We start from the raw sequence: 21,541 nt of genomic DNA on the forward strand, positions 1-21,541 counted from the left end.
CCTCCACCAGCCCTGCGGCCCATGGGAAAATCCCCATCTTTCTCTGCAGCAATGAACACAAGGAAAAATCCTCATTACTCTCTGCAGCAATGGGGCAAAAGCTCCTCCTGGAGATGCCCTGGAGATCCCAGCCCTTGTCTTTCATGCAGGAGCAGGGATGAGCCATGAAATCCAAGGCTCTGGTGAGTGGCAGCAGGATTTATTTCATGCAGGGGAGCTGCTGTCCCTCTGTCCCCACCCGGGGAGCTCTGGGCTTGAGCAGCAACCAAATACACAGCACCAGCATTCCCAGCATCCCGGCACAGCCAGAGGGCACCTGCAGGGACACCGCCATCCCAAAGGAGCCGCTGGTGAGGCACCCACCTGCCGCAAACCTCTTCTTGATGAGGGAGAAGCGGTACCCGGCGCCCACCAGCTCGATGTCGCAGCTGGACAAGGTGCTGCCCTCGCTGGTGAACTGCACGGCCAGGGGGGCTGGGCTGCTCGGGCCCTCCGACAGCTGGAACCGCGCCAGCAGTGACCCCACACCTGCAATTGGAACCCCAAAGGAGACCCTGATGAGCACGGAGGGGCACTCGGAGCGTCCCAGCACCGGCACGGACAATGGGATGCCCAAAGTGCTGCAGGCAGAGACCCCGGGGTGAAATCCCCTCATCCTCCCAGCAGGATCCGGCTTTTCACACACCCCAGAGACAGGAACAGCTTTCCACATGGAAAACCTCTTGTGGGAGCCAGCAATCCTCCCAACAGGGATGGGAGTGGGGCCTCAGCCTTCTAATACAGGGGAGCACAGGCCTTGGCAAACCACCACATCCCAACCGGGTGTGTGAACGCCCCTCGTGGTGCCAAGGTGGTTGGCAAGGCAGCGCTGGTGGCACACAGCCCTGCTTTTTAAGCTCCAAACTTTAAATAGCTTTGTCCCCAGCAAGCCCCAGCAGGACTCCTGGAGTGCCTGGGCTCGTGTGCTGGCACCATCAGCGGGTCAGGGTCTGACTGAAGGATTCCGAGTTAATAACGTGCATATTTGTAGGATTACCTCCATTTTCTGACTTCTGGGAGATATCAGGGATCTTCCACAATATCCTTTGCTGTTCAGCATTCCTGCAAACACATGGAGAAGAGCATTTCTGTAAGCATCGAGAAATTGCCAAGGAGTCATTTGAATTTTGCTAAAGGCTGTGGAGGTAGAGGTGGGGAGGGAACTACTCTGGTGCTGCCCTCTGGAGCAGCAATTCTGGGAGCTTGGATTTGGGTTTCACCTGGTGGGTTTGGCAGTGCTGGGTTGGTGTCTGGACTGGATAGTCCTAGAAGGCTTTTCCAACCAAAAGAATTCTATGATTGTATAAGCTGAGCAGGAAAATGCTGTTCTTGGATTGCAGGAGTGATGGGTAACAGGCATGGGAATGTGCCGGTGGCTATGGCAGTGACAGCCACACATCCTTCCACAGAATCCCAGAATCCCAGACTGCTTTGGTTGGAAGGGACTTTTAAAATCGTCTAATCCCACCCCCTGCCATGGCAGGGACACCTTCCACTATCCCAGGTTGCTCCAAGCCCCAATGTCCAACCTGGCCTGGGACACTTCCAAGGATGAGGCAGCCACAGCTGCTCGGGGCACCCTGTGCCAGGGCCTATGGCAGCAATGGCTGCGCATCCCTCTAAACCCTGGATAAAGCAGCCAAAACACAAATAAGGGCTGATGCTCTGCTGCCTGCACATATTCCTTCATCTCTGACCATTTTCTTGTGGGAGTGGCAAGACAAAGGGAATCAGAGTGGTGTTTCATGTTTCCTCCTACAAGAGGAGGGCAGGTTTGGGTCCCCATCGTGGCCCCAGCTCCCACCCACAGACCCTCCTGCAGCAGGATGGGAATTCCAGGCAGGGACAGGATGAGCAATGCCTACCAGACAGCAGGAGGAAGCACAGCTTGGAGTTTGGTTACTCCTCCGTCGACGGGGACGAGGAACTGGACGTTGTTTAGAGCTACCGGTGTGGTCATTGCCTCTGTATTGTATTTGTAGTCGATGCGCAGGTCAGTGCTTGCAGGGTCACACCGCCAGCTCACTGCAAGGTTTAATGGAGTAGACTGAATACCCTGGGCAGATACCTTCCAAAATGACAGAAAAAACATTTAGTTTCCATAGGGCTGAAGGGAGAAATCCCATTTTACAGACGCGGACATCGCATTTGGAGGCAATACCTTGAATTCCCACTGAATTTAGTACTGGGCTTAAAGCCAGACAACCCAGTGCCACACAGAAGGGACAGTGGGACAGCAAGCCCCCACCTCACATTAGCTCCACTCTGCACTAGGGAAACACCATTTTTTACAGCTATAATTCCCTCTGGCGTTTGTGTTTTTTTTTTTTTGCACGGTTTTAGCTCACAAAAAAACCCCTACCTGGTATTTGAGCATATCCACATTGTAATAGGTGGCTTGAGGTTTCTGTTCCGATACCTTCTTTAGGTGAGTCATCAGGTTTGGCATGTTGACCCAGAACTCCTTGGAGCTGGAGTCACTCTGCACGTTGTCACTGCACAGAGGGAGAATGAACCCTTTGGACAAACCCACCTGGGCAGCAGAGAGCTGTTCTACACAGCACAGGGACCACACTCCATCCCACATCCCGAGGAATATTGGCTCCCTCCCACACAGCTCTGGCTCGTCCTGATCCCTGTGTGCTGCGAGTCAGAAACCCCCATGCCCTGGGCTGATCCCGCAGTGTGGGCAGCAGGAAAGGGGGGGATTCTACCCCTCTGCCCCACTCAGGTGAGACCCCACCTGCAGAGCTGCCCCAGCCCTGGGGCCAACAGGATGTGGAGCCCAGAGGAGGCCACAGGGCTGGAGCCCCTCTGCTCTGGAGCCAGGCTGGCAGAGCTGGGGGTGCTCACCTGGAGAGGAGAAGGCTCCAGGGAGAGCTCAGAGCCCCTGGCAGGGCCTGAAGGGGCTCCAGGAAAGCTGCAGAGGGACTGGGGACAAGGCATGGAGGGACAGGACACAGGGAATGGCTTCCCAGTGCCAGAGGGCAGGGCTGGATGGGATATTGGGAAGGAATTGTTCCCTGGGAGGGTGGGCAGGCCCTGGCACAGGGTGCCCAGAGCAGCTGGGGCTGCCCCTGGATCCCTGGCAGTGCCCAAGGCCAGGCTGGACGGGGCTTGGAACAACATGATCTAGTGAAATGTATCTTTGCCCACAGCAGACAGGATTGGAACTGGATGATCCTGATGATCTATCAACCCAAACCATTCTGGGATTTTTTAAAGTATTTAAGGTCTTAAGAGTTTCCCTCCCAAAACCGAGGAAGATACTTCAGGCCAAACTGCAAACACCCTGTTTTCCTGGAATCCCGCCTTCCCGTGGAATGCTGGTGAGGGAAGGGCTTACCAGCAGAGGAGCTGGGGGTTTGGCAGGACGTGCTCCAGCCTGTTGTAGTTGAGCACACGGAAGGTGAGCACGGCTGGAGAGGGGTTGTTGGCAAAGTGTCGGGTGATGCCCGCCGGGAAGGAGAGCACCATCTCCCCCGTGATCTTCACGATGCACCTGCAGCACCCAGCACAGAGACCCAGGGGGGAGGAGACGGGGCTCAAAATGCAGCAAGGAGGGAGGGGCTGCACCGTGGATGGTGTGGGGACAGCCCCCACTGCCCACCCGACACATCTGAGCCTCTGGTGGCCTCAGAGAGAGCAGAAACAGCAGAAGGGCTGACAGGGATATTCTTGAATATCAGTGCCCTGTTTAAAGCTTCTTATTTTTGCTGTCATTCAGTATTTCAGTGAAATGAATTTGTCTTTGGTCTGCCCTTTCGGGTTTTATCTATTAGAGGGTTTTAAAACAGGGAAAACCCTCCAAGTTTCTGTTGGAATGCCATCCCATTTTGGTCAGGGCATGGGGAGGGAAGGTGCAGCCCCCTCCCACCCTTCCCGTGCTGCTCTCTGAGATTCCTCACACCAAGTCCTCACCTCCCTTTCAAACAGGGCACCCCAGCCGTGTCCCACCCCTGGACACCCCAACACGCACATGCCGAGCCCACATCACCTCCTGTCCCCCTCCCCATCCCTCACAAAGCCTCTCCAGCACCCCCTGCCTGTCCCAACCCCAAAACCCCCCAGGGACACCCCGACCCTGGGGGTCGGCACCTACTTGTTGGGGTCGGCCCCTTTGAAGTACGCGTTGACGGTTTCGGTGAAGGCGGCGGCCACGGGCAGGGTGTCCTGTGCCCCCATGGTGAGGGGGCTGGGCCCCCGCGACGAGCCTGCAACAGAGCAAACAGCACGCCTTGGCACCCCCGGGCACCACGGCCCCGCTCCCCGGGACTGGCAGCTCGCTGTGCCCCCCAGCCTGACTCGATGGGCAAATCATCACCAAAAAAATCCCCCAGGCTTTGGATGAGGCTTTCAAAACGTTTGGAAAATGATTTTTTCCCCCCGCTGCCAAAAGCAAGCAAAGAAAAGGATGGAGATGGCCAGGCGGGAGCAGCATGCGGGGCCCCCGGCGCGGGGGCTGCCACACGGCAGCTTTGCATGACAGTTTTTGCAGTCGCTTTTTGGGCCCCGCAAAAAGGGGCTGGGGGGGTTCATTGTGTCACCCCCGGGGAGCTCAGGCTGCCCCTGGGGATCGGGGTGTTGGCAGTGTCCCCCTGATGTTCCCCCAAGCTCAGGGGGGTCCTGCAGTCCCCGGCACGCTCTGCTCTCCTCTCCTGCCCGCTGTGCCAGGAGCATCCTTCACACCCTGCTCGTTCCACAAAACCCTCAGTGCCCGACGGGAAATCTGCAAATCATCAGAAACCTGGAAGAACAGAGGCCCTGGCACAGGGTGCCCAGAGCAGCCGTGGCTGCCCCTGGATCCCTGGCAGTGTCCAAGGCCAGCCTGGACAGGAGCCACCTGGGATGGTGGAAGCTGTCCCTGCCCATGGCAGGGCTGGAATGAGCCAAGATTTAAGGTTCCAACCAAGCCAAACCATTCTCGGATTCCATGATTTGAAAAAGGGGAAAAGTTTGCTTCGGTGGTGCTGTGCATCCATGGACACTCACCAGGCTCTGAAATAATTCAGCCCTGCAGGGTCACACACGGGTTTCCCTTGGCTGGCCAGGAATTGTTGCTTCCAAAAGACATTTGAGGATGAAATCATCACTGCAGGTGCCCCTGGCATGCTGGAAACCCTCTGTGGGACCACAAGCTCTGTGCCCACCACCAAGGGGTTGGCATAGCCAAGCCCTCACCTCTTCCCAACGGAAAGCATCCAAAGATCAGCCCAGATGTACAAGGTGTTGTACCACCCCAAAGCTCCTGGAGAGGTCACTCCCTGCCCTGGCAGTGCCCTTCAGCCTCCTCTATTTCCTGCAATGCCCCTTTGGAACTTTTTTTCATCCCACATTCTGTACACCAGGTGAAGCACGAGGATTATTTTGCCCCAAACCAGCTAAAAAGGAACAGCAGAGGACTCCAGAGGGGCACCTTATCCAAGGACCCCCTCACTCCGTCACTGTCATCACCGGGTGGGTGGAAGGGGGGATGGATCCAGCCCGGGGTTTGCTCGGAGCATGTGAGCCCCTGCCAGCTCCAGCCAGAGCCATAGGAATTCCAACGCCAGCCCCGGGATGGGCAGCACCTCCACAGGCAGCGGATGAGGAGGATGCAACGCCGAGCAAAATGTGCCACGTTGCTGGTGAGCTCTTCTGCTTGGGCTATCCTCAAAAATGATCCCTTCCCTTCTTTCTCTGCTGCTTCCCATTGCTGCCCCAGTGAATAACAGGGTTTGGGGGCAGGAAATTGGGATTTGCAACATCTCCTGGGGGGAAGCACTTCTGTCACTTCAATTACACTTTGAGTTTGGGTGTATTAATGGGAGAAATTATGGTTTTCACCAACAAGGAGGATTCCTCACACCTTCCCAAGGCACCCGTGCGTTAATGGATAAATCCTAAGTGCTCTTTCCTAGAGGCACAGATGAAGGATTTTCCCTTCCAAGGTCTAATGCAGCCTAAAAGTGTAAAAAATGGATGCAGCCACACGTGTCCCTCTCGGTCACGCATCCGAAGAAGCTCAGGGGAATCGGGGATCCCAGCTGCAGCCCGGGATGAGGATGCTCAGGGAGCGTATCCGGCTGTTCCGGGATGGGCAGCTGCAACATCTCCCCCACACACGCCAGACCCATTGCCACACACGCATCCATTAATTATTAATTAATTACCCTAACGAACCCAGAGCCTCTTGCTCCCGAGGCCACAGCCCAGGATATCCCTCAGGGATTCCCTGATGGACATCCCACTGAAGGATAGACACAGTTCCAGATGAGGGCACGGGCAGCTCCCTAAAGCCACGGGACGCCAAACCCCAAAGCCCCATGACTGAGGGGACGTGCAGGACATGGGACAGCACATTTTCTATCAATCCTTTCCAAAGACACCACTGGGAGCAAATCCTTGCTCCCCACCCAGAGCAACAACCCCTCAGAGCATCACACCCAGCTGATATCCCAGCAGCGGGATATTCCCACTGCATCCACCTGGAAATACAGATGGGATTCCAAAAACATCCACAAAGTCTGGCTGTGGAGGGGGAAACCGGAGGTGTCACCAAGCAGAGGAGCCTCAGGCTCATCTCATAGGGAAGGCACAAGGAAGGGCTTGGCAATGGAATCATCATTCCTTGGAAAAGGAAAAGCCCACTTCCCAAATGTGCAAACTCCAGCTGGGTTTAGCCTGGACCCCGCACCAGGGTATGGAATGAGGGGCAGGGGTCTCCCGCACCACCACACCGTTCTCTTTGTTTCCCATCTCCTCCTTTTCCCCTGTTTCTCTGCATCTGTATGAGATTCCTTGATTCTCCAGGATGAAAAATCAGGAATACACAGGGAGATCTCATGGATCCCCTGAGCAGGCTCAGCTGGGCTGTGGGAATCTGAGTCCATCCGAGCATCAGTAACAACAAAACATCCTCATTTCTAATTATCTAAAAATCATGTGGGTGGAATTGGGGTTCTTGGTTCCCTCCACTCTTCCCTCATGAATCCATAAATTCTTCTCTTCATGGCTTCAGAGAAGAAATAAATAGTGAAAACTCAGGTTTTCGCTACAAAAGTATAAACTATTATAAGCATTAGAATTATTTTCCAGAAACCTGAGAGACCAATCCAGTTGCTGTGGCACAACTCCACCCCAAACTTGCCTTTTCAGCTCCTGCTTCTGAAGTCATTTTTATGAACATTTCATTTGCACAAACGACCTGATAATCACGGAGGCAAAAATAAATCCACTTTATGGAGTTTTGGATCCAGCCATAAGGAGCAGACCAGCTTAATCTGCCTTATTTCCCTAAAAAAGGTGGAAAATGCAGCTTTGGAGTAGCCAGGGATCCCAGAACATGACTCTGCATGAGAGCATCGCCACATCTCTTTTCACACAGGAGCAAACTGCCCCATGTTCATCAAGCACACGGATCTTGCCACAAAAAAAAAACCCCAAATCCAGACAGAAACCATGATTTCCCTTCTGGCATTCCATGCCCTGAGTTCCAGACGCCAAACTCAGCAGATCTCCTCTCACTTCCCTGCAGATGAAGTTCATCTTTTTTATTTTCAAGTTGGGCTTAAATATTTAGAGATAAATCAGGAAATCCAGCGTGTGGAAGTGAGACAGCTCCTTCGTGGGCTGTGGGATGAGCCCGGAGGCAGTGCCACACTCCTGCTTTCCCAGGATAATCCCACCCCATGCTCCACACCATTCACACCACCAGAACCAAGAATTCCAATACAAGGGTACTATTCCAAGGCACAAGAAGACCCCCAAAGGTGGATGTGCAGTGCTGGTGCTGGACTGAGCGAGGGGCAGGAGGAAGCACGGAGCAGGGGGAATGTGCTGCTGGAATATCCGTGCTGAGGGATAACGCAGTCCCTGCTGCCCTCAGCTCTTCCCAGAGCTCCCAGCAAGCACCTGAGAAAGGAAACCCAAGCCGGGATTTTAGCTGGAAACAGCAAAACTGCCCCGAGCACCAGGAGGAGGCAGCTCCTCCACGGCCTCTCCTGGGTCTAAACTGGGAGATGCCGCTGGAGTGGGGACATCAAAGTGGGAATTGCCCGAGTGGGGACCTTGGAGCCAAGGAAAAAGGAGGAAAGGAAGGACCCAACGCCCCTGGTCACCACCAGCCTGATCCCTGCCTCCTGCTGCTGCTCAGCCATCACGGTCACCTGCAGGGGTTTGCTCCATGATCCCAACAACCCGTGCCAGGCAGTGCCACCCCAGGCCACTCCTTTGCAGGAGGGGACACACTTTGGGATCACACATGGAACATTCTCCGGCACGCCCCGTGCCAGCAGCACCCCCAGCTCTGCCTGCAAGCACCACAACAGCTCCCAAATGCTTCCCTGGGGATTTGAAGCTCCTCGCCCTGCTGCAAGCGAACCTCCTGCTTTTCGTTCTTGTTGAAAGGATAATGTTGGCTCAGTGCCCGCGGGATGAAACTTCCCCCAAAGCCTCGGGGGACTGGCCACTCACCCTTTGTCCCCTCTGGGATGTGACACTGCTCGGAGAAGGTGCCATCGGCCCCAAACCGAGGGTTTCCCCTCCCCGCATCCTCCCCAACGCTCCTCATCCACCAGGGACCCAAAAACCTCCAGCACCTCCAACCAAGCACCCCAGCAGCACAACCTGGCAGCAGCGCAGGGGAGGTGCTGGCAGTGCCAGCGCATTCCCGGAGCCCTTCCTGCCGAAAACTGGGATGGGAGGTGGGGAGGAGGCAGCGAAGCCGACACCCTTTGGGTTTGAATTAACCAGCCTGCTCCGGGGAACGAGCAGCTCGCGGGGAGAGTGGAGAGAAGCCCTGGTTGACAGAGTCAAGTTCCTCGGCAGCGCAAGCGGCTCCGCTCCCTGGTTTTCACCTCCGTCTGGGAACATTCGGAATGTTCGTTTGGGGTTTTGGGTTTTTGGTTTGGGGCGGAATTTTTTGGTGGGTTTTTTTTTGTTGTTGTTTTGTTTTGTTTTTTGAAAAGGGAATCAACGAGGAACAAGAGATCAGCGGGACAAAATGCACAAATCAAATCAAAACGATTCCGGTCGGACCGGCGATGTCATCTAAGTAGCCATAGCATTCCGCACGGGAAGCTCGATTGGATGGAGCCTGGAAAGCTGGATTGGATGGAGCCTCGGAAGGGAACCCCGGGAGCGAGAGAGCGAGAGCGGGGGAGAGCGAGTGGTTACCGGGCGTGCTTTGCACAACTTACCTTCGAAAGTCAAATAAAACTTTCCTCTGTCAAACCAAACGAGGGAAGGCTGTTCATTCTCTGTATGGCCAGGAGTTGAAGCGGGATGGGAAAGGTCAAGGAGAGGGAGAGAGAAGGACACAGTGTGAGTCACAGAGCAGGTCATTAATGTCGCTACGGGGAGGGGGCGGGCGCTGCAGGGCGGTCACACGTGCAGGGACAGGGGCGTGACACCCGGGCGCTGGCTTGGGAGACAAAGCGGAAAGCAAAGCTATGGAAGCCCAGATGGAAGAGTCGTTCTGCCCGCTGGGTGAGCAGTTTGGAGGGGTGCTCTCGCTTTTTTTTTTGGCTACAGTAGAAGAGGCTTTGTCGGCTCATGCATCCGTCAGCGTGTTCTGCCTGCGCGGAGCGGGGCCAGCGCGCCCTGCGCCCCTCAGCGCCGGCGCCGCCTCCGCCAGCATTCCCGGCGGGAATGCCACCCCGCAGGGACACTCAGGGACAGTGACACGTGGCTGTTTGCTCTCGCATCTCAGGACACGACACTTGCAGAGAACCAGACACACGCACACAGAGCAGCAGACCCTAGCTGGAATCTTCCCTTTCCCGTCACAACCAGCTCCCTGCACTCCCACCGCCTCCAAAGCCACCACGCTGGAATAACTCGGGATGGGGTGTGTGTGTGGGGTGGGGAGAAACAGCTTTTTGAGCTGCTAAATGAACCTTTTGGAATTTGGGAGGTGCCAACCTTCCACCTCCGAGTCCTTTGAGTCACTGAGAAACTGTCATGCAAGGTGCTGCGAGCGGTGGGTGCCGCTCCGAAGGCGGATTTCTTGGAAAACTCCCTGCTAGTACAGTACCTGCCGGCGTTTCACTGCGCCTTTCAAACGCGGGCAGTTTGGCAATAAAAGCATCATCCTCTGATAACACAAGCAGAAGAAACGCAAAGGAAAGAAAGAAAGAAAAAAGAAAAGAAGAACACAAAAAGAATGAAAACACGGATCCCAAGTGAAACCAAGCAGCGCACTTGTATCAACGGAGAGACAGAGAGATGACGGAAGGGGCACCGACACGGGAATAAACCAGCTCCTTGCTCTGCCAGGAATTGTCCAGACTGACACGCAGCCAACGAGGAAAGCACACCAGAACAGCATGGAGGACACGGAGATGGAACAACCCTTCACGTGCTCTTGGACAAACTCCATCGGACTTTGCCACAGGGAACGGGGAATGCGGTGGAGATGGACTCCAGCCCCAGCTGCATTGGGGTGTCCCAGACCCCCGTGACCTGCAGTGCTCCCTGATCCCAGACCTGCCCATCCCTGCACACCTCCCACCCCAGCTTCTCCTCGTTTGGGAATTAGAAGTGCTCCCTCCTCTGCTGTGGGTTTTCCTGGATGCTCGCCCAGCACCAGCACCCGCCCTTGCCTTGGTGGGGACAAGGAGATGCTTTCCCAATGCAGATCCCAAACCCTGTCTGTCCCTGCCTGTCCCCCATCCAGCTTTTCCCAAGGTTTAGGTTGGACGCCAGCTGAAAAGGTTCCTCATCCAGAGGGTGCTGGGCACTGCCCAGGCTCCCCAGGGAATGGGCACGGCCCTGAGGCTGCCAGAGCCCCAGGAGCGTTGGGACAACACTGCCAGGGATGCCCAGGGTGGGATTGTTAGGGTGTCTGTGTAGGGCAGGAATTGGATCAGTGATCCTGGTGGATCCCTTCCCACTCAGCACAATCTCCGCATGGAGCTGGAGATGCAAAATACGGGATGCTCCTCCTGGCTGCCCCATTTGGAGCTCCCCATCAGGGGTGACCCCAGAGCCCTGATTTTGGCTCTCCTCCAAGGAAACCCCCATGGAGGGGGTGGGACCCCAGTCTGGGACCCCAGCCCAGCAGCCTCACCCCCCCTGCTCAGCGTGGGGAGGTGGTTAAAACACCCAACAGCAGCTCTTGTTCCCAAAAAATGTATGAGAGAAAAAAATAAATCTAAACTGAGAGCCTGAGGCACCTCGAGAGGTGGGAGCAGCCCTCAGTCCGCTCCCATTGCCCTTCCCAGCCTCCTGCAGCCCCTGGGACCATCCCTGTCCTCAGCCTGGCTGTCCCCTCCACCAAAACCACGTCCCTGTGGCTACCGTGCCCTCAGGCACCAGTCAAGGCCACTGCCAGTGCCAGCAGCGGTGGCCTGTGGCACAGGGGACGCTCAGGGCTGGCTGCCCCTCGCTCCAGGTGACGCTTTCCCCAGCGAGGTGCTGTGACAGTGACAAGAGCCGGAACAGGTACGAGCACCCACAACAGCTGAGAGTGAAGCAACGACAGGATGGAGACGCAGTCGGAGACTCCAGCAAACCCACGGGGAGGGCTCGGTGCCACCGGCACCGCGGGGACAGCGCCGTCACCAGCACCTTCCAGCTGCCACAGGCGGGGTTGGTGGCAATGCCACCGCTCCCCACGGTGACAGCAGCGGCAAACGCTGCAGCCAGCACGGTGGCCGAGCGCACGGGAACTCCCGCCAGGCTGGGTTTTCCAGAGGGTTGGGAAGAGAAGACAAAGGAGGAGGGTGTTCCTGGGAGAAGATGGAGCTGCAGGAAGCGAGGGGCTGGCAGCCAGGGGGTGGCGGGGATGGAGGGGGGGGAGCGCTGGCAGCAGGGATGGGGGGACAGGAGGGGACAGGAGGGGACAGGAGGGGATGGAGGAGGGAGGTGTGGGGGGACCCAGCGCCTGGAGCTGGGAGCTGCCAGCCAGACTCGATTCCCACTCCTTGTCTCAGCCCCGGGGTTTTGGCAAACCCCATTTTTTTCAGGACCCTCCTCCGAAAGGAAACTGCAGCGTTTGGTTCTGCTCTAGGACGTGCCAAGTGGCTGGGAAGAGGCTTTTCCAAGACCCCTTTTCCTGTTACCGCTTTAAGGGGAAGTGTGAATTTAAGGCATTCCAAGAGACTTAATATTCCTGGATCCCAAGGTCTGGCTTCCAGCCCCACTCCCCTCCAGGCACAAGCATCCCCTGCAAGAAAAGCTTATTTTGCCCCAATTTACAGCCCAGAACCACATTTCACATTACAATTCCCTTGACTTTCACCAAACATCCATTTCCCACAACATTTGGAAAAACTTCCCTCCCAGCATCACCCTCCTGATCCATCACCCCCCTCAAATCCCTGCTAGCATTTAAAACCCTGATGAAAGCTAACGAATCCAACCCCAAAGAACGATCTAACGAGTGAAAAGGCCTCGGGAATTACTGGAGGACGTAGGAAAGGTGAAAGAACAGCAGTGCTGTGTGTGTTTACCGACGGTGGGAGTGGTGGCTGCACTCAGGGAATTGGTGGAAGATATGGAAGAAGTACTTTCAGCACGGGCTAGAGGTGCTATCGGAGGAGGGCTGGAGGAGTGGATGGGAGGGCTAAAAGGCCTGGACTGGAGAGAAACATAAAACAACACAGAGTTAAAGCAAATCTGCACAGAAACATTTGCATCAAACCAATAAAGTTTTGCCTGGACCCTCAGAGCCTCCTGATTGCTCCGCTGGTGTCCCGGAGGAAAAACTGGAATGAGTTCTTTTAGTGCCAATGGCATTTGAGCTCGGAGCTGGGAAAACAGATTATCCCCACCATCGTGTGGGGGTGAGCGTTTGAGATTCCCACCCATCCACGCTGAGGATGGGAGCCCCCAGGGGCTGTGGGATGGATGGGATGGGCTCGGCACTGGGAAGGGAGCAGTGCCCACCAGATGCCAGCTCCCCAGGCCCTCAGGGATCCTTTGGGATCAATCCTAAAACCCTCACACCTTACCTGAAGCAGCCGGGGGCGGCAGGACAGGACACCACGGCCCAGCTGGGTCCACCGTTCCCGGGACAGCCCGATGCGCTCTGCCCCGCCCCCAGACCCTTCCCTGGGGCCCATTCCCATCTCAGCCCATTCCCTGCCTCTGCCACGACTGCGGACCGCGGTTTGCCCACGGTTGGCATCACCAGACTGGCAGAGCAGAGGTGGGCACAGCCCTTCCCACAGGGAATTCACCCCAGCGGACAAATCCTAGAAAACAATCCCCAGCCCATCCCGGTGACCGCTCCGCTCCACTGTCTCGTTCCAGACTGGGAATGCCACCCACCACCACCCCTGGCACATCCCTGCCGTGGCCCCGGTGCCCCCCACGTACCACGTCGCTGACGGGGGGTTTGCCAGGGGGCAGCTTGGGCCGGGACGGGGGCCGGGGCGGCGGCGGCGGGGGGGTGCCACATGTGGCCAGCGGCGTTCCGGGGCGAGCCGGGGACGAGGAACCTGCAACAAACGGGAGCTGTGAGCGCCCCACGAGCTGTGCCCCCACGGGTGCCCACCCCAGAGCCCCACGAGCTCCCCGTGACCACAGCACAGGCCAGCAGCTTTGCACGGAACATTGCAGGATTGCTGATGCCCACGGGGTCCTGGCAGGGGCTGCTCAGTGCCCGGTTCCCTCAGCAAAGTTGTTATCAGAGGAGTCGTACAGCTCTCCCAAAAAAACAGGGGCAGCGGGAAGATGGTGATGGATGAACCACTGCTCCAGGGGCAGCACAACCGGGAATTAGGGATCCTCAGCACAGGGATAAAGCTTTGTCCCAGCACAGAAGGGAAAGGGTGGAAGAGGAAGGTTCTGGGATGTGCTGGGAGCAAATCTCCCACACAAATCCCAACCCTCTGGAAGAGGCTCCCAGAGGAAGGGGTGCTGATCCCAGGGCTCACATGGGCCCTGGCCCTGCTGCAAAGGGGGATTTTTGGGATCCAATGGAAATTCCAACAGGTGCTTCACCAGAGATCCAGGAGCCTGCTTCACTCCACACACAGGAATTCCTTCCAGGAGGAGTCCAGCACTGACTGGAGCTGGACAGAGCGGGCAGGGGTGGCACCAGGACGTGAAGGGCAGCAGGAGTGGGAGGGAATTCAGTCCCCATTCCCAGGACAACTGACCCAGTGTTTGCCATGAACTTCCATGGAGCTCAGCAGCCCCAGGGTTGGCTCACACTGATGAGATGATGACTTAATAATTTTCCCACTTCCAAGAGAATAATTTCCTAAATCGTTTGGATGAGACCCAGATTAAGGAAGGAGCAAAGCTGGATTTATAGAAACGACAGGAGGTGAAGGAGAGCAGGCTCAGACAAGAGAGGGCCTGGCTTAAAGGGAGTAAATTCCAGTCCTTCCTTTGCACAAATCCAACATTCAGGCTACTTTTATTAAAAAGCCTAATTTGGCAACCAAAGCCTGAATTTTCCCCTTCCTTATCCTAATAAAAGCCTGACAAAATAGGAAACATTGTGGGAAAATATCCTTGCAGGACTAAGTGAGTGGCACAGGGAAGGTTCTGTGGCCACCAGGTAGCCAGAGCCCTGCCAGATGGTGGCTTCTGTCCAGGGAATGGGTATTTCCTAGCACCAGAAACTGACAGCATGTGGAAACCAGCATGGAATCAGAAACCTGCTGGAAGGCTGGGCTTGGAGCAGCGTGGTGTGGTGGAACGGGGCTGGAACAAGATGAGCTCTGAGATCCCTTCCACCCCCACCCTTCCACCGTGACCCCGCACAGGGCCCCAGCCCTGCCTCGGGGACACCCACAGGAGCTGAAGGCAGGAGGGGATCCTGGCATGGCTCTGCTCCCCAGCACCCAAAAACCGGCCTTGGGAGGGTGGAAGGACAGGTGCTGGGTCTGTGCCACACCCCTGGATCAGCTGCCACGGGCTGCAGCTTTTGGAGGATTTGCACCATTTTTGGGTGCCTGTGTCAACTCTTCCATTTTCCAGTTCGCTGCGCTGGGGAATGCCGAGGTGCAGCAGGATGCAAAGCAGTCCAGAACTGAGCCAGGAGACAATTCCTGGGGAGAAGGGATGTGGATCTTCTGGGACAGGCTGAGCAGGGCTTCTCCATCTCATCCACTCCCACATGGGGAGCCCCAGCACATCTTCATCCTGCACTCAGCTGGGAAGGGGCTGGAGAGCAGTGCAGGATGAATCCTGGTGGTTCCTGCTGCTGGAAGCTCCTGGAGAAGGCCCAGCTCCAGCAGTGGCAGCAGCAGCTAGACACTGCAGCCCCCACAGGGCCCCCCAGCCACCCCCAAACCAGCACAGAAAAGCCACCAGCACTGAAGCAAAGCCACACTCACAGCACCAGCCACACACTCGGGGGGCCCCTCCATGGAGGTGACAAACGCCCCAGGCAGTGACACAACTTCCAAGCTCCCGTGACGAGGGTGACAGTGGTGGGATACGGAGCTGGGGGGCTGCACACCCACCCCACCACCGGTGCAGGTTCCTCAAGGCTCTGTGAGGTGATTCCCTCAAAAATCACCGCTGGTGGGTGCAGGATGGGAACACAGGGCTGAACTGGGGTCAGGCCCTAAAAGAGCAGGCTCAGGCTGCAGCTCCTCAAGCAAGGAGGGTGAGGAAACCGAGCCTCCCCGAGCTCGCTGGCCCTAATGAACATTTCTAATGAAGCAGGTGAAGGCAGGCAGAGGCAGCAGGCTCTCCCGTGGGAGAGGCTCACCCTGGAACACATCTCCCCATCCCCAGCTGAGCATCCACACCCAGAGCCAGGAAGGACCAAGCACCGCTCAGACCTGTAAATAATCGATTTAAAACCCCCCGGGATCTGAGGCTCGCTCAGATGATTTGGCTGAAACATTTCTATACCCACGGAGGACAAAACTGCAGCAACAACAACCCCGCGCCCAATTTTGGGGTGCGGCTCCCGGGAGCTTTGGGGAAGCCGCCCCACGGGAGCACAGCGAGGGGCAGGGAAGGACACGGGAGGCGCGGGACACACGCTGGAAGCACGGGACGGCCGGGCACGGGCACAGCCAGGCGGGAGGGGACGGCAGCGGTCAGCACGGGCACACCGAAGCACACCCGAGCTCTCAGCACGTACCGCTGGTGCTTCCCGTGCTGGCGCCCGGTCCGGGGGACGACACCACCGCGCGGTAGGTGGGCGGCGGAGGGGGCGGCGGGGTGGCTCTTTGGCCCGGCCCAAAATCTTTGGGAGAGGCGACCGGCTCGGCGGAATCATCCTTAAGGTGGGGCTGCTCGGAAAGCTTCTTGGGAACGTCTTCGAGCTGCAGCGGCGAGGGCAGCGGGCGGGGATGCTCGGCCGGAGCGCTGGCCGGGCTGCCCGCGGCCGCCGGCGGGGACGGCGCTTTGTCCCGGGGCGACAATTCCGGAGGCGCGTTTTCCGGGGATTGATCGGAAAAATTGACCCACTTGTCTTCCGCCGTGGCAGCAACAGATTTGGGGGACGGCACGGGGCCAAAAATGCTGTCCAAGTCATTGATGGACGGGAGTTTGTCCCGTTTGGGCTCTGCTGCTGCCTGGTCCCCTCCTGTGGTCAGAGGAGGTTTATTTTACACCGAGCATTAAGCGAGGGCTCCGCTACTCTCTACGGGCTCTACTTCTACGGGAGAGGCCCTAAAACCACCTTTTCTTATTTCTATTTATATAATTCATGGGCAAGAACGTTTCCACCACAGCCATGTGCGACATGGAATGAATCCTGCGGGATCCAGAGGCTGGAGGAGGGAGCATGCACCACGAGCCAAGAATCCCAAATCCCCCCAAACTGACAGCCTTTTTTGTCCTCTAAACCACATCACGTCCTTATCAGCAGCTCGGAGGTACCAGCAGATACCAAAGGTGTGCACAGCACTCTGGCACGCCCCGCTCTCTGTCTGAATATATATTTATAAACACTCAGGTATAAATATATATATTTCAACATGCTGCTTGGACACTGCTGGAGGCTGGACATGCAGCACAGGATGCACACAGGGAATGTATTCCAGCCACAGGGAATGTTATTCCAGCCACAAGCGGGAACAGATCGGGACTTCAGAGCTCTGCTCACTGAGCCACCACACACCAACATTCCCACCTGACTCCAGAACCACCACAGATCCGTCAGCCAAGCATTTCACATCCAGGGAAGGGAGATCCTAACACTGAAACAGCATCACCCCATCCCTGCTCCTCTCTTTTGGGGATCCATCCACGGCTCTACATTTAGGGTGGAGGGGATGAAATAGGATTTTGCTAAACCAGACCTCAGCCACTTGCTTTACAAATCCACAAGACACAGCCCAGCAAATGATCCAGCATTTGCTGCTGGGAATGGATTGATGGATGGACATGGACACCCTGCCAGCCTGGCTGCTCCCACAGACAGGAAAATTGGGATACAGGAACACAGGTGAGGTGGTGATGGACAGAGCAGTGAGGCCAGAGCAGGGGAGCTCTTCGTGGCAAAGGAGTTTCATCCCAAGGGGCTCTGACTGCCCCCACACAGTGCCCGATCCAAAGGCACTGCCTTCCCTGCTCACATCCCGCTTTTCCATCAGCCAGCACCATGAATTATATGCTTGGAAGCACCTGATGTCCTCCGGCTGCATCCGACACCTTTCCATCCCCGCCCTCGGGTTTTCCTTCATTCCCAGCACCATTCTCCCTCCCTGCCCCGGGCTGCAGTACCAGGGGGGCTTTTCCCACCTTTCAGTAGGAATCGGGGGGCAGGGAATGCAGGAGCAGCTCCCTGCCCCAGGCAGAGCCTGCACACCCCATTATTTCCTCAGCACAGCCCATGCAGGGCTGCTCCAGGCAAGAACAGGGCTCCGGAATTTGGGAATATATCCCAGTTCTCAGCAGGATATTAAGACTAATCCTGCATTGCATTCCCAGAGTGACTGATCCAAAGGCAGGGATGCTGTAAAGAACATTAATTTCACCAACTTGGGAGCCAAAAAAATCTTTGTGCTGCTTCTACTGCAGCATCCACTGAAACACCACAGAGCTGTGGCTGCCCTGGATCCCTGGCAGTGCCCAAGGCCAGGCTGGACATTGGGGCTGGGAGCAGCCTGGGACAGTGGGAGGTGTCCCTGCCATGGCAGGGTGGAGCTGGATGAGCTTTACACTCCCTCCCAACCCAACCCGGTCTGGAATTCTCTGAATTCCGAGGGAAGAGGATGCACAGGGACCAAATCCGTGTCCAAAACACAGCCACAGGGACCTGTCCCCCTCCAGTGCCACCCCAGGGCCCGGATTAGGACCTGTCCCCCCCAGTGCCACCCCAGGGCCTGGATTAGGACCTGTCCCCCTCCAGTGCCACCCCAGGGCCGGCGCTGCCAGGGCTGTTACCGAGTGCCAGGGGCAGGGGGGAGCCGGTGCGCGGCGGCGTGGCCGGGATGTTCTTCGGGGGAGCGGCGGAGGGGCTGGAACAGAGCACAGAGGGGAGAAGTTCAGCTGGAGAGCAGCAGGAAGCATGGAATATTCCATGGAATATGAAACAGGATTGCTGGGAAAAGGGGATAAGGCTGCGATGAGCTCCGAGCCCCGTCCGAGCCGGCCTTGGGCACTTCCAGGGCTGGAGCAGCCACAGCATCTGTGGGAATTCCAGCCCAGCCCCTCCCCACCCTCACAGCAGGAATTCCTTCCCAACATCCCATCTATCCCAGCCCTCTGGAACTGGGAAGCCATTTTCGTTGGGTTTTATGGAATTTTTCCCCCCCATTTTTACATCTCAGCCCACGCTCCTGTTTCAAACCCCTAAATTAGCACTTAAATGAAACCTGGAGCCTCTGAGGCACGGAGCTGCCTCCACCTTTCTCCCGCGCCCATCCCACGTGGATCCAGGATGTGCCTACGGGATGGGGAATGCTGGGGCTAATTAACAGTGGCTAATTAACCAGCGCTGCTTTACAGGGGCATTTCTGCAAAGGAAATGGTTCCCCAGCTGCCCCAGGCAAAGGGAGAGCTGCAATGAAAAATCAGGGATTCGGGGCTGTGCAGCTCTTCCTGATGTTATCCTGGAAAAACTGGTGCTTCCAACTTTTCCAGCCAAATAACCACGGCATGAACGTGCAGGATCAGGATCCATCCCTCCATCCCGTATCAATCCCACTCCCTCCTCCAGCCCACAGTGCTGTAACCCAAGTCAAACCAAGGGGAAAAAACCAAAACAACCTCTAATTTAAAATATTATGGAATTGCACAGCCCAGATGAGGAAAACCCAAATCTTTGACCTGATTTCTGTAGGTATTAATTTAGTTTTGTGGTCACTTACTTCCAGTTGGAAAAGGTCTTGGAAGTTTTGGGGACTCTACGTTTGTGTTGACGGGCTGGGCTGACCCCCATATCTCAGGCTGGTCCAGAGCAGCTGAAAAAAATCAAAAATAACCATTTGAAAGCAATGAAAAACCCAAACATTTCCTTCCAAACACCAAAGCACGCGGATGAGACGCTGAGGCTCTGGGAAAAGAGGGACCAGACAGTGACAGAAACCTCATTAATTAAAGACAGGGGGTTCTGTAACAGTGGATAATTAAAAGCCTGTCTGGGTTTGAAGCAGGACGTGCAATTAGTTTGACACTCATGCTGCTTGACAAACAAAACAATGCCAGGGATGGATTTGGAGGCTTTTTATGGGAAGGAAAGCATTGTACTGATGGCAAAAACGGTCCAGAATTTCAGGATAGGCAAAAAAACCAAACCCCATCAGGTACTAAAATGAAAAGAGAATTGTATTCACTGGGAATAAAGGGGGGGGGAAATGGATATTTTTATATAGAATTGAAATTTCTTGGAGTTTTTTGTGCAGAAAACTGCACACAAACATTGCTTTGATGAAAGGAATTAACTGGAGTCGTTAATGACAGGACATAATGAGGCTACAAGGGCAGTGACCACTCCCTGAGGTCCTGGAGGCTCCAGAAGGAGGAGGAGGGAGGGAGGGACAACCCGCTCCAGGGGGTGAATGAGGTTGGTTTTGGGGAAAACAAGCCTTGCAAGGTCCCTGTGCTTTGGGAGAGCGGGAAAAAACCAGGTTTGGAAGGAAGCAAAGTGTCTCTGTCAAACAAGCACTGTTTTGGGGGGAAAAATGCCGTTTTTGAGGTGGCATTTCCTAGGAATGGAGGCGCTTGTCCAACAGCTGCATCCAGAATCCTGGGTGGAGTTAAACTCCCCCTGCTCAAGGGTTTGATGGGGAAGTCCTGAGTTTGGATATTCTTGAGCTGTTCCCTGTCAGGATCTCTCCCAGACTTCGTAATTAACTAATTGACTTAAGCCCTTGCTCTGTTTCCATCCAACCCGAATTAACCCCGGCCTGAGGCCGCCCGGAACGTGGCCACCCGTCCTTCAACCCCTGCTTCAGCTTCTTCCTCCTCCAGCAGGAGGGCTGGGAACCTGGGAATCAGGGAATTGGTGAGCTTGGAAAAGCCCTCTGAGCCCATCGAGCCCAACCATCCCCCAGCACTGCAAATTCCACCCCGACTTTGTCCCCAGGTGCCACAGCCACACGGCTTTGAGATCCCTCCAGGGACGGGGCCTCCACCCCTGCCAGGGCTGGAGAACCTTCCTGTGTCCCTGCCAGGAGATGCCACCACGGCCCCAAATTCACCACAACCCCAAACTCACCCGCCACAGCCCCCAAACTCACCCGCCACAGCCCCCAAACTTACCATCCAACTTCTGCTCCTCGAACGCCGACTCCAGCGGGGGCCCGAAGAGTGGGGCCAGCGCCGCCGGATCTTCCCCGCTTTTCCTGCTGTGGGATGAGACAAGAACAGAGAATCCATGAGGGTCCTTCTTGAGTTCTGACCCCATGTTCGAGGCAAACACAGATATTTTCAAGGGCTTTTTCTATCCCAGACCAACGAGGAGCTGTCCAAACACAGGATTCCAGGTGGGAAAAAGGGAAAGGAGAGTGGTAGCAGCACGGTGCCAACCCTGTGGTGCCACAGCAGCTGGGGGACAGCTCAAGCTGCTTTAGGATCAGTCCAAACCTCATGGGAAAGGATCAAAAAAAAAAAAACAAAACCCCAACCAAAAAAAAAAACCAAACAAACAAAAAACAAACAAAAAAACCCCTTGAGATCTGGGCCATGCTCTGGTCCAACACACCTTGAGTCGGACCCTGGAGCTGCACAGGGCACGTTCCCAGTGAGATTTGGGGTTATTCCAGAAAACCCTGCGTGTTTGCTGTCCTGAACCAGGATATCCCTGCCAAAGGTTGGCCAGCTCTCCCTATGGATCAGGCTCAAGGTGGCTTCCAGCAGGTGCTTTTGGGGGAGAACAGGGACGGACACTGAGCATCCCAACCATTGTCAGCCCCTCAGTCCTGCCAAAATCCTGAAATGGTTTCGGTTGGAAAGACCTTAAAGCCCATCTCATCCCATTACATGGCAGGGACACCTTCCACTATCCCAGGCTCATCCAACCTGGCCTTGGGCACTGCCAGGGATCCAGGGGCAGCCACAGCCACGCTGGGCACCCTGTGCCAGGGCCTGCCCACCCTCCCAGGGAACAATTCCTTCCCAATCTCCCATCTAACCCTTCAATCTTCCCATCAAGCAC

At 56.1% G+C, this 21,541-nt stretch overlaps 1 protein-coding gene across 1 annotated transcript in view; it reads right to left on the reverse strand.

Annotated features, from left to right (window-relative positions):
• Nucleotides 1-21,541, reverse strand: part of SGIP1 (SH3GL interacting endocytic adaptor 1) — a 46,519-nt gene that overhangs the window by 2,056 nt on the left and 22,922 nt on the right. Inside the window, 15 exon segments of the mRNA XM_039555968.1 lie at nt 364-528; nt 1,037-1,101; nt 1,905-2,107; nt 2,402-2,534; nt 3,386-3,541; nt 4,142-4,253; nt 9,219-9,278; nt 10,055-10,114; nt 12,474-12,600; nt 13,342-13,463; nt 16,076-16,522; nt 18,328-18,390; nt 18,393-18,401; nt 19,254-19,346; nt 20,647-20,732. Coding sequence (XP_039411902.1) covers nt 364-528; nt 1,037-1,101; nt 1,905-2,107; nt 2,402-2,534; nt 3,386-3,541; nt 4,142-4,253; nt 9,219-9,278; nt 10,055-10,114; nt 12,474-12,600; nt 13,342-13,463; nt 16,076-16,522; nt 18,328-18,390; nt 18,393-18,401; nt 19,254-19,346; nt 20,647-20,732 — 1,901 coding nt within the window.

This window comes from Corvus cornix, chromosome 8 (assembly GCF_000738735.6).
Source record: "Corvus cornix cornix isolate S_Up_H32 chromosome 8, ASM73873v5, whole genome shotgun sequence".
Lineage (NCBI taxonomy): Eukaryota > Metazoa > Chordata > Aves > Passeriformes > Corvidae > Corvus > Corvus cornix.